The 14962-nt window shown below is 39.1% G+C and overlaps 1 protein-coding gene across 1 annotated transcript; it reads left to right on the top strand.

Annotated features, from left to right (window-relative positions):
* Window positions 1–706: 706 nt before the first annotated feature.
* On the top strand, window positions 707–14455 carry adora2aa (adenosine A2a receptor a). The gene is made up of 4 exons (XM_017719118.2): window positions 707–842; window positions 8474–8532; window positions 9400–9825; window positions 11941–14455. Exons 3-4 carry the CDS (start codon window positions 9458–9460, stop codon window positions 12665–12667), a joined length of 1095 nt encoding a protein of 364 aa, XP_017574607.1. The 5' UTR covers window positions 707–842; window positions 8474–8532; window positions 9400–9457; the 3' UTR covers window positions 12668–14455.
* The last annotated feature ends 507 nt before the right edge of the window (window positions 14456–14962 follow it).

Raw genomic sequence — 14962 nt, 5'->3', positions numbered from 1 at the left:
TAATAATGTATAAATGTATACACATATGAGGAGAAACACTGACATAAATGTTATTATATATATATATATATATATTTTTTTTTTTTGTATTTTTTTTATTTTATTTTATTTTTTTTTTTTTTCATAGCTATCAGTATCCCTGAAACTTCGACATCTGCAACTGCCCAGTCGAGCTCTGCTACAGTTCAGAGCCTTGTCTGGACACCCAGTCGGTGGTTGATTGCTAATGATAAATAATGGTTTGGGCAGAGTTTAGAAAAGTACCCAGCGCTCGCGCGTCCGCCCCTCCATCAGTTAAATTCAGCCAGTGAGCGGTAACTCTGCATTACCATGTGCAGGGCAGTGTGTTCTCTGTCCAGCAAGGCTGGGGACCGGAGTCCAGCGCAGGCTGGTTCACTGATGAGCTGGATCAGCTGCGTTGCCCTGCAGGACTGGAGTCCCCGCCATCCTGTAACTTGTCATTTGACCGGGTGCTTAAACTTTTGACCGTCTTTAGATTCAGCAACAGGTTTGCATCCTTCTTTGGGTTTTCGTCTCTGCCCTGAAATGAAACAGCCTAAAGAGTTTTATTAAACATTATAAACAAACGGTGACGTCACGGTGACGCTGACATCACGATGACGCAGGCGTTAAAGCGAGCGACGTCCCTCCCTTTTGCCTTGACTGGCCGAGCCGTCTTCAGCTTCCATCTGGACTGCCCTCTGCACTGAAGTGGAGGCTTTGAGTCAGTTATGTAGACTTTCCTCAGTGAAATAAAAACTCTAATGGATCTGCCCTGGTTTAATTGTGGTTTAACGTTGTCTAAAGCTTTTCTGAAATGGGTTTGGCCCCCAGCTGCCAAGGTAAGTTTTAATCACATTTAATCTTAATGTCTTGTTTTGCACCACATTATTACAGGCGAACTGTTGTCTGCTATGTAAAACTGCTGTACTGATGGAAATGTAAAAATGCTGCTACTATCATGTCTTGCTTTCTGACTTTTCCTGGGTTATTTTATTCCAGGTGCTAAACAGATGAACCTAGGGTCAGATATAAGGGCAGTTAAGGGCCATGAGAAAGGCAGCAGCGTGAGGGGTGAGCTACATTTGAGGCAGTTTTTGGGTGGTGGTGTCTGTGTCCTGGAGGTTTTGATGTGGTAGGCGGTAATATCCTACTTGTGATGTGACTTATAGAAACGGTTCAAAGATTTGTTTTGATTTATTCCTTGATAAGCCAAGATTCTGGCTATGCTGGCTTCATTTGGATCGTTGTATCACTGTGGTGGCAAATGGTGTCCCGCAAACATTTGAGTCCGTGAGCTCAAATTAAGAATAAACCGCAGGAAAATGTGACTGGGTATTCTTTGTTCTATCCCCAAGTTAACCACCAAAAACGGATCATTACAAATACTGCAAAAATACATTTTTACTTCTGTGATTTTTAGTCATGTAATGCTGAAAAACAGGACTTTAGCAGTGACTTCAAAGATGTTGAAGTACAAACCCATTTCCAAAACAGAAAGCAGTGCTGCGCAAATCATTCAAACCCTTGACATTTCACTTGGAATTGTATAATATATCAAATGATGAAATAGAGAAATGTTGTAGTTTTTGGGAAAATACACTCACCAGACACTTTATTAGGTACACCTTGCTAGTGAAAGGTTGGACCCCATTTTCTCTTCAGAACTGCCTTAATTCTTCGTGGCACACTTTCAACAAGGTGTTGGAAACGTTCCTCAGAGATTTTGGTTGGTTATTTTAGTTCCTGTTGCCTTTCTATCATCTGGAACCAGTCTGCTCATTCTCCTCTGACCTCTCACATCAACAAGGCATTTTTGTCCACACAACTGACCGTTCACTGGATATTTCCTATTTTTCGGACCGTTCTCTGTAAAACCTAGAGATGGTTGTGCGTGAAAATCCCAGTAGATCAGCAGTTTCTGAAATACTCAGACCAGCCCGTCTGGCACCAACAACCACGCCACGTTCAAAGTCACTTAAATCCCCTTTCTTCCCCATTCTGATGCTCGGTCTGCACTTCAGCAAGTTGTCTTGACCACCTCTACATGCCTAAATGCATTGAGTTGCAGCCGTGTGATTGGCTGATTAGCTATTTGTGTTAACAAGCAACTGTACCTAATAAAGGGGCTGGTGAGTGTATGCCCTTTTTGGATTTGCTGCCAGCCACACTTTAAAAAAAAACAGGGCCAGTTTACCGCAGTGTTGCAGCACCTTTTTTTAACAAGTGTTTGAGAACTAAGAGCACCAATCGCTGTAGTTTTAAGATAACATGTTTCCCATTCTTGCATGATACAGGATTTCAGTTCAACAGTTCAGGTTCTCCTCTGTCATATTGTTTGTTTTATAATGTGCCAAATGTTTTCAGTGGGTCACAGGTTTAGACTACAGGCGGGCCAATTAAACATCCGGACTCTTACTACAGAACCGTGCTGTTGTAAAACACACACAATGGAGTTTGCCATTGTCTTGAGGGCAGTACATGTTGCTCCAAAACCTATATAAATATATATCATTCAGCAGTAATGATGCTTACACAGATGTGCAAATGCCTCTCCATACCATCACGGATGCTGGCTTTTGAACTGTACACTGATAACAAACTGGATGGTCCGTCTCCTCTTTAGCTTGGAGGACACGGCATTCATTTCCAAAAAGATTTTCATGAAATCCCAGAGTTCTTTGCTACTTTACGTTAAGAAAAATTATTCTTGAATTGTTACAGTCCTTGGCCATGTCTTTAACAGAGTGATGAACCCCTGCCCTTCTTTACTTTTGAAAGACTACCTCTCTGGGATGCTACCCAGTCGTGTCACTGAGCTATTGTCAGTTAACCTAATTAGTCATGACATATTCTGTTTTTTTTGTTGTGTTTTTTTGCCCTGTAACAACTGGTTGCTGGCATCAAATTCAAAATGTGATTATATTTGGAAAAAAAATTCTTATTTTAAACATTTAATATGTTGTCTTTTCAGTTAAATATGGGGTGTGAATGATTTGCACATCATTGCATTCAGTTTTTATCTATATTTTGCAGTGTCTCAACATTTTTGGAAAAGTTGTGTTATTTTTATTTGAAAATACAATTTAAACTCCATTAGAATTGTGTTAAATGTACAACCCCAATGTAAATAAATGTAAATAAAAACAGTGCAATGATTTACAAATCTTATAGACTCATTTTATTCACAATAGAATGTAGAACACATCAGAAGTAGAAAGTGAGACATTTTACCATTTCATGAAAAATATTAGCTAATTTAGAAGTTGATGCAACGCATCCTAAAAAATTTGGGACAGGGCCGTGTCTACCTTTGTGTAGCATCCCCTCTTTTAACAAATGTCTGGGAAGTGAGGTGACCGATTGAGTTTTGTTCTGATGGCCATTCTTTTCTGATGTAGGATTCTAGGTGCTTGACAGTCCTGGGTCTCCTTTGCTGGATTTTTCGTTTCATGATGTGCGAAATGTTTTCTATTGGTGAAAGGATTGCAGCCAGGCCAGTTCAGCACCTGGACCTTCTTTTGCATTAGTGCCTATGGTGTGGGCAGCTTACACATCTGTAAAGGCTCGATCCGTGCTGACCAGTATATAGAGGCTTTAGAGCAACACATGCTCCCATCCAGACATCGTGTCTTTCAGGGAAGGCCTTCATATTACAGCAAGAAGAGCCTGGGTGCTGAACTGACCTGTGGTCCAGACCTTTCACCAATAGAAAACATTTGGCGCATCAGACAAGAATAAGACCAAATTCCTCTCCCAAAACTCCAGCAACTGGTGTCCTCACTTCCCAGACATTTACAAATTGTCATTAAAAGAAGAGGGGATGATAGACAACAGTAGACACGGCCCTGTCCCAACTTTTTGAGATGCGTTGCTGCCATTAAGGTCAAACTGAGTTAATGTTTTTCATGAAATGGTAGCGTCTCACTTTCAACATCTGATGTGTATATATATATATATATATATATATATATATATATATATATACAAAGACACGCGCACACACACACACTTTCTAAGCCGCTTCTTATCCAGGGTCGTGGGGTATATAAATATGACCTATATATATGTTTTTTACTATTATTTTTTGTGGGTGATGGGCTTGTATATGGCACAGCTCAATTCTGTTCAAATTCTTTTCAGTTACAGGATTATTCCTTCATGTCATATACAAAACATTCCACAATTTTACAGTTTTATTAGAACACAAAGCACCATCATGGTGATCAAAACGTGTTAAATGCATCCAGTCCTTTGTTTTTTCATGGAGATAACATGTAACATAATACAAAAAACTTTTTTACTATGAAGACAAATAATGAAAAATGAGAAAAAAAGAGTGTAACGCTGTGGAGGGAGGAGGTGGACGCATACGCTGAGATAAGCAACTTTTATTGTGGGCAAATCCAGGGTCGTGGTCGAGCCAGTCCAGGTTCCAATAATCAATATCAAGCTTAGGGTGGATATGCATAACTAACACCAAAACAATACAACCCAACAGTATATCTAAACAAACACCAGCCAAACATCAAACATCTAATGACAAACATCTCAAACAAGAACCAAACAAAACTATGAGAATACAATACACCCAACACGATCAAACATCCAAACAACAAAGACCAGCCAAGACAAGGGGCCAAACACAGGGCTGAAATACAACAGGGATGATGAGGGACAGACGGAAAACAGGTGGTGACAATCAGGGGCAGAGTCACAAAACAAGGGGCCGGACTAGGTAACCAAAACAAAGAAAACACGTGGATTAGACCAAAGCAAAACACGAACACATGGACAGGACCGGGAGGGGCCAATCATGATAAAGAGGCAATTAAGAGAAACTAAAACCTCAAAGAATTCGTAATAACCATGTCTGCAGAAATACATAATATTCAAAATACATTCATAGTAAAATCTCCATCATCACAAATGACAGATGAAACACTCACTACTCTTTATTTTCTTATTTCATTTGCTTTTTCCTCTACATATCTATCATTTTATATGGTTTTATTAATTATTCTCCTCTGTTAACAGCAAAGTGTTCATCAGTGAGGCTAACTAGCCACTGTTAATTTACATTGGCTAGCCTAGCTAGCTGGCTTTCACACACCTGAACTTCTTTCTTGCCTAGATTACGAGCAAAGCATTAACTTTTTTGGGAAATTGCAGCACATGCTGAGACTGATTAAGGTGGTTTAACGTTGCAGTAAAAAGTCACTGTAAAAGAATATAAAAAATATGGCCAATTTAATACTAACGAGAAATCATCATGCTAACTTTAATCATTCTTACTTCAGATGTTGTTCACTGCTGGAGCCACGTGTCTGAGTTTATACTGTATCTAACTTTTCCACAACACATTTGAATTTATCAATTAAAATTAATTAAAAAGTAGCTAGGTGTTCTCTGTCATGATGAAGGAGCAGTTCTCCTCCAATCTTATTTGAGTGGTGTACTCTCTGCTGCAATGCATGCTTGGAAATATAGAAAAGTGACAGTGGGACACAGAAACATAAAAGTCTGCTTGAATTATGCAGTGAAATTAAATGTTCAGAAACGGATATTTCTGGTTTCTGGACCTGAAGGACAGGAATGTAGCCATTTGGTGGTTTCCCTAAATAAACATGTCTGGCTGAACTCATCACTAAATCCGAGCTTGAGGAGCACCTGTATGTTAGGTTTTTCTGATAACATTGCCCATAAGTGTAGGTAGGAGGTGGATGTAACGAATGAACCCCCTCCAGCATTAGTACTAGCTATATCTATATCACTATACCTAGTGCCTTATTCACTGCAGAACGTCTTAATGATTTTCGTATACTGATAACATGACAGCTGGGATGGGCTCCAGCCTCCAGCCCCCCTCCGCCGACCCTGAGGGAAAAGAAAATGTGTGTGTGTGTGTGTGTGTGTGTGTGTGTGTGTGTGCATGTGCGTGTGTGTGTGTGTGTGTGTGTGTGTGTGTGTGTGGTAATAGGCCACACATGGCAACATACCAAAAAGACGAGTACTAGCACTAATATTTTCCGCTTCAGCTGCTAACTGCGTTGTACATTGTATATATCATTGTATAAATCCTGTCCCGCATTTTTGTGTCTCACTGTCCCACTACCATAACGCAAAGTCTTAGTTCATAGGTGGAGCCTTATTTTAACGACACCCCTGCGTTTTAGAGCAAAGTGAGACTGAATGCCATAGTGTTGAAGTAAATAAGTCACAAAGTATGAAGAATGAGGAAACTTAAGAATTATCACTACAAAAAAAAACATTTTCTGCAGTTCAGTAAATTTATTTGTATTTTGATGAAAAATATTCAGATTTTGTCAGTTTGGTTGGGTTTGAAAGTCATATACTGCATAGTGTTTTTAAATTATGCTCCAAATTAGCTAAAATTGTCGCTACCGAAGCAGTCACAAACAAACATTTGGTAAAGTTTCAGTAATATTAGGATTGTTTAGTTAGTGACAAAATGTGATGTTCAGTATAATATGATTAAGACAGTTTAAAAGCAAGAGCATTTTAGGCTGAAAGTCAATTAACAGTTCAAAATGTGTTTTACACCATGTTTCCTGGGAATTTATAAGATAACAGTTGTTTGGTCCTGGCAATTTGTCAACAGTAATTCGTATCAAAATCATGTTATTTCATGACATATAATCTAGTAATTTTGAGATCTTGAATTCATTACAAATGACATAATATTGTACATTTATTTTACATTTCCAAAAAAGTTGGCATGCTGTGCAAAATGTAAACAAAAACAAAATGCAATGATGTGCAAATAATTTAAATCCTATATTTCATTGAAAATTGTACAAATCAGATGTTGAAACCGAGAAACCTTTTTTTAAATATATGCCCATTTTGAATTTGATGCCAACACATTCCAAAAAAGTTGGGATAGGGGCCTTTTTACCGCTGTGTTTCATCACCTCTACTTTTAACAGCACTCTAAGCTTTTGGGGAATGAGGAGACCAACTGCTGTAGTTTTGAAAGTGAAAAGTTTGCCCATTTTTGCTTAACATAGGATTTTAGCTGATCAACAATTCAGGGTCTCCTTTGTCATATTGTTCATTCTATAATGCACCAAATGTTTTCAGTGGTGACCGGTCTGGACTGCAAGCAGGATCATCTTACCATCCAGACTCCTTTACTATGGAGCATTGCTGTTGTAATACATGCAGAATGTGGTTTGACATCGTCTTGCTGAAATAAGCAAATCCTCCCTGAAAAAAACGTCGTCTGGATGGCAGCAGATGTTGCCAAAACATGTTTATATCATTCAGCATTAATGCTGCATTCAGATGTGCACGTCACCCATGCCATGAGCACTAATGCCCCCCTAAACCATCATGAATACTGGCTTTTGAATTGAGCACTGATAACAAGCTGAGTGGTCTTCAGCCCGGAGGACACAGTGTCCATGATTTCCTAATAGAAATTCAAATGTTGATTCATCGGACCACAGGACACTTTTCCACTTCCCCTCAGTCCATTTTAAATGAGCTCAGGCCCAGAGAAGGTGGCAGCGTTTATGGATCCTGTTTATATGTGGTTTCTTCTTTGTGTTTTAGAGTTTTTCTGGAGCTTTAGAGCTTTCACCAGATTCTCTGAATCTTTTAATGTTATATACCGTAGACGATGAAAATCAAAAGTTCTTTGCTATTTTCTGTTAAGAAATGTTATTCTCGAATTGTTGCACTACTTGCTTGTACAGTCTTTCACAGAGTGGTGAACCCCTCTTCATCTTTATTTCTGAAAGACTCAGCTTCTCTGGGATGCTCCGTTTATACCAAATCAGGTTACTGACCTGCTGCCAGTTAACCACTAGGTGTTTTTTAAGCATTACACAACTTGATCAGCCTTTTGTTTCCCCCATTCCAACTTTTTTTTGGAGCGTGTTGGCATCAAATTCAAAATGGGCATATATTTTTAAAAAACAATAATAAAATTTGTCAGTTTCAACATTTGATATGCTGTCTTTGAAGCATTTTCAAATATAAGGTTAAATGATTCGCACATCATTTGCATTTTGTTTTTATTTACATTTTTTACGGCATCCCAACTTTTTTGGAAATGCCATTGTATATATATACACACACAAGTATAACAGGTCCTGAGTTGAAACTCATCCACCATCTTTATTTTCTCACGTTCCTCCACATTTTTTCTTATAATTGTAATTTTGACTGTCTTTACTTTTAAATCTAGTGGAATAATGGAAAAGTAACTTTGACTCCAATATCCCAATGTTTATGGATGGCACTGCAGTATTTCTCCCCAGTATTTTTACTCATCTATTTCAAATTAATTTAACTTGTAGGTTAGGGGTGTATAGCTTTGTCCATACAGGGCCAATATAGCTGCTGGTTTTCTTTCTAAACATGCAGCAGCACACTGATTCAACTTGTTCAGTCAGCTGGTCTCAGCTTTCAACAACTGCTCATGTGTGCTTCTACTTTGTTGCAGTGAAAACTTGTACCCACACCGGCCCTTTGTGAACAAGATTGGACACCCCCTCTCTAAAAGTATGTTTCCCCATGTACACACTGTCATTTTCCAAAAAGGACTAGGTAATAACATAAAGCACATCCATTTTATTATCAAGTGGCCTTTATAACACAACTAAAGAGGCAAATGAGTAAGATGACTGAATTTTAGATTTAGTAAATTAACTTTGTGTGTAACATTTCTGATCTTTATATAGCTGTCAAAATTCATCCCTTTATGTGCTCAGAAAACATACACTCACCAGCCACTATTAGGTCCACCTTACTAGTAAAAGGTTGGACCCCCTTTTGCCTTCAGAACTGCCTTAATTCTTCATGCCACACTTTCAACAAGGTGCTGGAAACGTTCCTCAGAGATTTTGGTTGGTTATTTGAGTTCCTGTTGTCTTTCTATCATCGTCTGCCCATTCTCCTCTGACCTCTCACATCAACAAGGCATTTTCGTCCACACAACTGACCGCTCACTGGATATTTCCTCTTTTTCGGACTGTTCCCTGTAAACCATAGTGATGGTTGTCAATTTCTCAATATTATTATTTATTTTTTTCTAGTTAACTGACAAGTCATATAAAAGTGAACCAAAATGTTACAAAATTATGGTCTGATCCCCAAACACTTATATATGTATACATCATGCAGTACTGAATCACAGGAGAAGCAATATGTAAGATAGGGATTGGTGATGAGAGTGTGAGGGATTGATAAGAAAAATGATCTTAAAGAACCTTGCTAAATTTTGTTTGCATCAGCATCCAGAAGACTTTTTCCAGAGACTTTTGAACTCTTAAAATGTCTTTAGCATTTACATAGTAGCCTTATGTGGATGCTTCATATTCCAAACTCATCAGCAATCTGTTCTGAAATTCTGCGATATTCTCATTGCAGGGCTGAGGCGGACTCTTGTGAATAGCTGCTGCTCTTTTGCAGCTATGGACGTTTTGGTATGACTTTGTACCTTCTCTCCAGTAAGCTCACCATGCTGAGCGATGCCTCCAACGTGATGTACATGCTGCTGGAGCTACTGATCGCCTTGCTGTCCATCCTGGGCAATGTGCTGGTGTGCTGGGCAGTGGGTCTTAACACCAACCTCCAGAGCATCACCAATTTCTTTGTAGTCTCCCTGGCTATTGCAGATATCACTGTAGGTGTTTTGGCAATCCCTTTCTCCGTCGTGATCAGCACAGGTTTCTGTGCCAATTTCTACGGTTGCCTGTTTATTGCCTGTTTTGTGTTAGTGCTGACACAAAGCTCCATTTTCAGCCTCCTGGCAATAGCCATTGACCGCTACATAGCCATCAAGATCCCACTTAGGTGAGTGGATTGAGTTCATGGATTGGTAGCATGTGAAATACATCAACATGTATATACTGTACTTTAGGCTGTAATTGCTGAAAACCTAAACTGGATCACTGATATTAGGGGTGCTTATAAAAACTGACTCTTAAATCTTGGTTCAGCAATGATTTTGTCCTAAGACACCCTGCTATAATCTAAATCCTCTCTTTCAAAAGTGACATGCAATAGGAGATTAACATACAATTCAATCTCTCATAAAGGCGAATGTGTGTGTTCAGGTCACTCATGCAGTCTTTTATTATATCTAATTTACAGTATTATCTCCAGCCCTTGAGTAGCTTCTTCCACAGTATATAGCGAGATGTCTGAAACCCATGTGTGTGTGTGTGTCTTAACATACTGTCTGTCTATCTCACTAGCAATTCCTCAGGGTAATATGGGACCAAGAATTATTTTTTCAGCCCCACTCACTGAACTTTCACATCTGGAGAAAGTAAGGGAAACAGACCGAGACACTCAGCTGTTCTCCCACACTGACCAAAAGTACTCTGAAAATAGATTCTAACTTCAAGCAGTTGACATTTCAACTTCCTTTTATATATTTATTTATTTATTACTTCTATGAGCTTGGTTCTGCACTGTTAGAAATAAAGGTACGATGCAGGTACATGATTCGTTCATCAAGGTACAAATAGTGTAAACATTCCCTCAAAGGTACAGAAGTGGTTTTCAGGTCCAATTGTGTACCCTAAATAAGTTTTTCCTAGTGGAAAAGTAGATATTTGTATCTTTTTATAAACTAATGTTTTTAAACAGAACCATTTAGTAAAAAGCCTGGAGGTGAGATGGGGGGGGGGGGGGGGGGCAGGTGTGGAGTCAGTAAAACTTAGAAAACATCATTTCAGTGGATTATGGCACAGTTATGTTCCCTGACTAAAGGTACCACCCCAGTGACAAGGAGGGTACTGCACCAGTGACTTTTTTTCTGAGAGTGTGGAACATGCTGTGAATAAAGCAATGGATCTGTGGCCGTCTTCTTTTGCTTTTGTTTTCCTTTTGACACATTTGTGGTTTATTAGCTATGATACTTAAAAAAAGAAAAGATACAGGCTCAAGCAGAATGAGCAAGTCAGTCCAAGTCAAGATTAATTTATCTATCCCTTTTTTATGACGTTGTTACAAAGCAGCTTTACAAAAAATTGATTTAAATCCAAGCCACAAATGAGCAAGCCAAGGGCAGCAGTGGCAAGAATATACCCCCAAAGAGCAAAAGAAAGAAACCTTAAGAGAAACCAGGACTCTATCCTCTTCTGGTCAACACAAGATATCAAAACAATAATACAACTAGAGCAAGATGAACAAAAAATAAGATTTTGTAATACATACAATAGTAAAAATATAGAAAAGAAATCAGCCTGTGAGGCCTTTTAGAGTGACAGATGCAAATAGCTCTAAGAATACCAGTCAGATGAAGTGACAGCAACAGACTGGACCGGAAGGCAGTTGCTCAGCTCGTCAAAGAACTTCCATTCAGGCCAGATCTTGTTACAACATCAGACCAACACAATGGGCATTTGTCAGCTCAACAAAGAAACTTGAAGACAGTTAATTCTGTTTAGAGTGACTATATGCAACATACAGTGTGAAGAGTGCAAGCAGTGAATCTGGCAGGCCTAAATATGTCCGAATAAAAAGGGAGAGCCAGAGGGTAACAGAGGGCTCCCTAGAAAATCAGGCACCTCCACCATCTACAAATCTGAATGAGGGTGTAAGAGGGGCATGGAGGCAACACCACCATTCTCGGTTTACCAGAATGCTGTATGTCTTTGAACCCTAACTCTTTTGTCTAACAGGTAAACTACTTAACAAGCTCTTCACTAAACAAGTAGATAAAAACTGTGACTGTGTGTGGGTCCTGAACACTAATAGGAAGGTTATTCCAAAGCTGGGGGCTTCAAATGTAACCCCTCCTGTAACTTCATTTATTCTAGCGACTAATAGTAAGCCAACACAATTTCATCTAAGTAGGCAGGATGGTTCATAATAAAAGATATGTTCAAGCTGTTTATTGTACTAAACACTAATGAATAAATCTCTCTCTTGCTCCTTTTCTCTCTCTCTCTCTCTTAGGTATAATAGCTTAGTGACTGGGCAGCGTGCCAAAGCCATCATTGCGGTCTGCTGGGTTCTGTCTGTGATAATTGGGCTGACACCTATGCTGGGCTGGCACAAGGGCCATAGAATGGAGCTTTTTAACAGTAGCTGCCCTCCAGGCATGATAGAGTGTCTGTTTGAGGAGGTGGTGATCATGGATTACATGGTCTACTTTAACTTCTTCGCTTGTGTCTTAGTGCCCCTGCTCCTCATGCTGGCCATCTACCTGCGCATCTTTATGGCTGCACGCCACCAGCTCAAGTGTATTGAGCTGAAAGCCATGCCATGTGAGCTGAAGTCACGGTCCACCCTACAAAAGGAGGTCCAGGCAGCCAAGTCGCTGGCCATCATTGTTGGACTGTTTGCGGTCTGCTGGCTGCCACTGCATATTATTAATTGCTTCACTCTGTTTTGTCCACAGTGTGAACGGCCAGCTGTGTGGATTATGTACCTGGCTATTATACTCTCTCATGCTAATTCAGTGGTGAACCCATTCATTTATGCTTACCGCATCCGGGAGTTCCGGCATACTTTCCGAAAGATTGTGTACTATCACATCTTAGGTCGACAGGATCCTTTATTGAGCAGTGGAAGCAGTCAGGCCTCAGCCCGGACCAGTATGACAGACTCGTTTAGTGTGAAGATCAATAGTCTGGTGCTGGACCTGTACGCTGAAGGTGGCAGTACAGCTAGCAGCTGTTAAAACATGAAATGGCAATATTCCCAGCATACCTCAGCCAGGGACGATAAGAAATAATCCACTAAGGCTTCCAGAGTGTAAAGCACACTATGTAACGCATAGTGTGGACGCATACGCAGAGATAAGCGACATTTATTAAGGGCAAATCCATCATCAGGGTCAAAATGGTCCAGGGTCAGAGAGCCAACATGGAGAGATCATGGAACAGACATGACAAAAGGAAAATGGAAAAAACACAACAGAGGCCGGAACAAAGACACTAAACAATACAATACCAACAATACCATACACTTCAAACAGCACGATCCAAACAAGACCAGCCACAAACCAGGACAAACACAGGTCTTAAATACAACAGGGATAACGAGGGATTACAGGACACAGGTGGAAAACAGGTGGTTACAATCAGGGGCAGGGTCTGAAAACAAGGGGGCAGGACCGGGAAGAAACAAAACAAAAGTACATGGACAGGACTAAAACCAAAACAAAAGCACATGGATGACTGGGAGAGGCCAATCATGACACAGAGTCACCCTTGGCGCCAGACATAGTTGTACAACACAAGCATGGACCTGCAGTGCTGGAGGAAAGAAGTGGGAAATACATGATATGTGTCGTTCGTGACAAATCTGCACTTTACCAATGTACCACTCACTTTGAGGTTGTAATGATCATTTCTTTTGCCACAAACTATTGATGAAGATTTTGATGTGCATTTTATTCTTGAACGTGAACAGTGACTGTGATGTTGTGATCAAACAAGTTCATATTTATATAAAAACTTTATAAAGTCTTTTAGAGACTGCCATGACTGTGAACTTCATCTGAATGTCCAAATGTAAACAAAAAAGGATGCAGTAGAAAGTGAAATCATCTTAAATCTAGTAAATAAGATGCTTTAACAGTAACAAAATACACTACAAGAAACAAATATCAACAACAATTCACAACACATGCACGCACTCAGTTTTCCAGCTAGCAAGGAAAAAAATACCCAGGCTGTTGTGTGAAGACACTCAGCTGACCCAAAGCGAGTCCTGCAGGGAAGATCCCTATCAGCCCAGGATCCCTCTCAGTTGTTCAGATGGCTGATCTGAGAAGCCATTTCACTATTCAGTCTCACTCTACTATTTAATTTGTTATGCAATTCTTTAACCTAAGAATAGCTCAACCAGTTTGCTTTGAGGTCCTTGGAGTTACTGAATAATAAGCTGTAGTATGTAATAAACCTGGAGTTTTAAGGGGTTTGGAATTATTTTTGTGCTAACATATCCAGCCCCTTCTGATGAACGCCCCTGATCTATTTGCTTTTTACTTTTTCATTTTATCAAGTGAAATTGTTTCATTTTGTTTGTTTTAAGGCATTAGGCAGACCAATTTCAAGTAATGCCCTGCTAATAAAATAAGACAATTTAACTACATTACTTTTACATCTGCAAATAAATGAAATGATCTGATTGTTCTCAACAATCTCAAAATAAGAAATATATGATGTATTAACTACACTTAAAATTTCAAAAATTACAATTAAAATTTCACTTGCACATTTATTTATGCATACATTATGGTAAGTACCACTATAACGACTGTACATGCTTGTACTGTTGACTATTGTGAAGAGTTCTAAAGCACATCTGTTCAGTGCCATTTTGTCAGATGTGATGTGAAATGATGCAAAGTTGCAACACGAAACACAACAAGTGCTTTGAACTGATGTAATTGCCAATGTTTTTATACTAGTTGTTTGATTTGATTGACTTAAGACAGTTATCATTGTCTCTACTGTTTTATATAAAGGGGAAATGTTTTGAAATGATGTTGTTGTTGTTTGATAGCAAATTGATTTGGTAGTAAATGATAACCCGACAATAGCAAATTATGTTCATTTTAATTTGATTGTTTTAAATAATAACTTTATTTTTCATGCTGTTCATCTTCAAGATGAAGAAGCACTGTAGAGTTTCATAAAAAAAATAATAATAATGTGAGCACATTTCTCCAAATCTGAAAAAACTAATTGCTCAGTTGTGTGTAGACGGTCATCATGTAAACGATGCAGGACAAAATACTTCAAGGAACTGTCTAATCGCTACAAACTCCTCAAAGGCAACATTGCTGTAAATGATGTAGATCAAACTACTTCAAAGTGCCTACAAACTATTTGATAACTAACAGACTTTCCACAGTAAAGTCCCAGTGTATCTTCTTGCCTTGGCTAAGAGGATAACAAAATAGAGTTTTAGATAATAAATGTGATAACAACAATCTCATTTAGCATCTCAGGTGCCAAAGCTCAGA

The sequence above is a fragment of the Pygocentrus nattereri genome, chromosome 28, assembly GCF_015220715.1.
Source record: "Pygocentrus nattereri isolate fPygNat1 chromosome 28, fPygNat1.pri, whole genome shotgun sequence".
Classification (NCBI taxonomy): domain Eukaryota; kingdom Metazoa; phylum Chordata; class Actinopteri; order Characiformes; family Serrasalmidae; genus Pygocentrus; species Pygocentrus nattereri.
This window is presented reverse-complemented; position numbering and strand designations above follow the sequence as displayed.

Excerpts from the sequence above, each read along its gene's own strand:
- adora2aa (XM_017719118.2), top strand. The coding sequence starts at position 9,458 with ATGACTTTGTACCTTCTCTCCAGTAAGCTCACCATGCTGAGCGATGCC. Across the intron at positions 9,826-11,940 it reads GCCATCAAGATCCCACTTAG|GTATAATAGCTTAGTGACTG; the intron begins GTGAGTGGATTG and ends TCTCTCTCTTAG.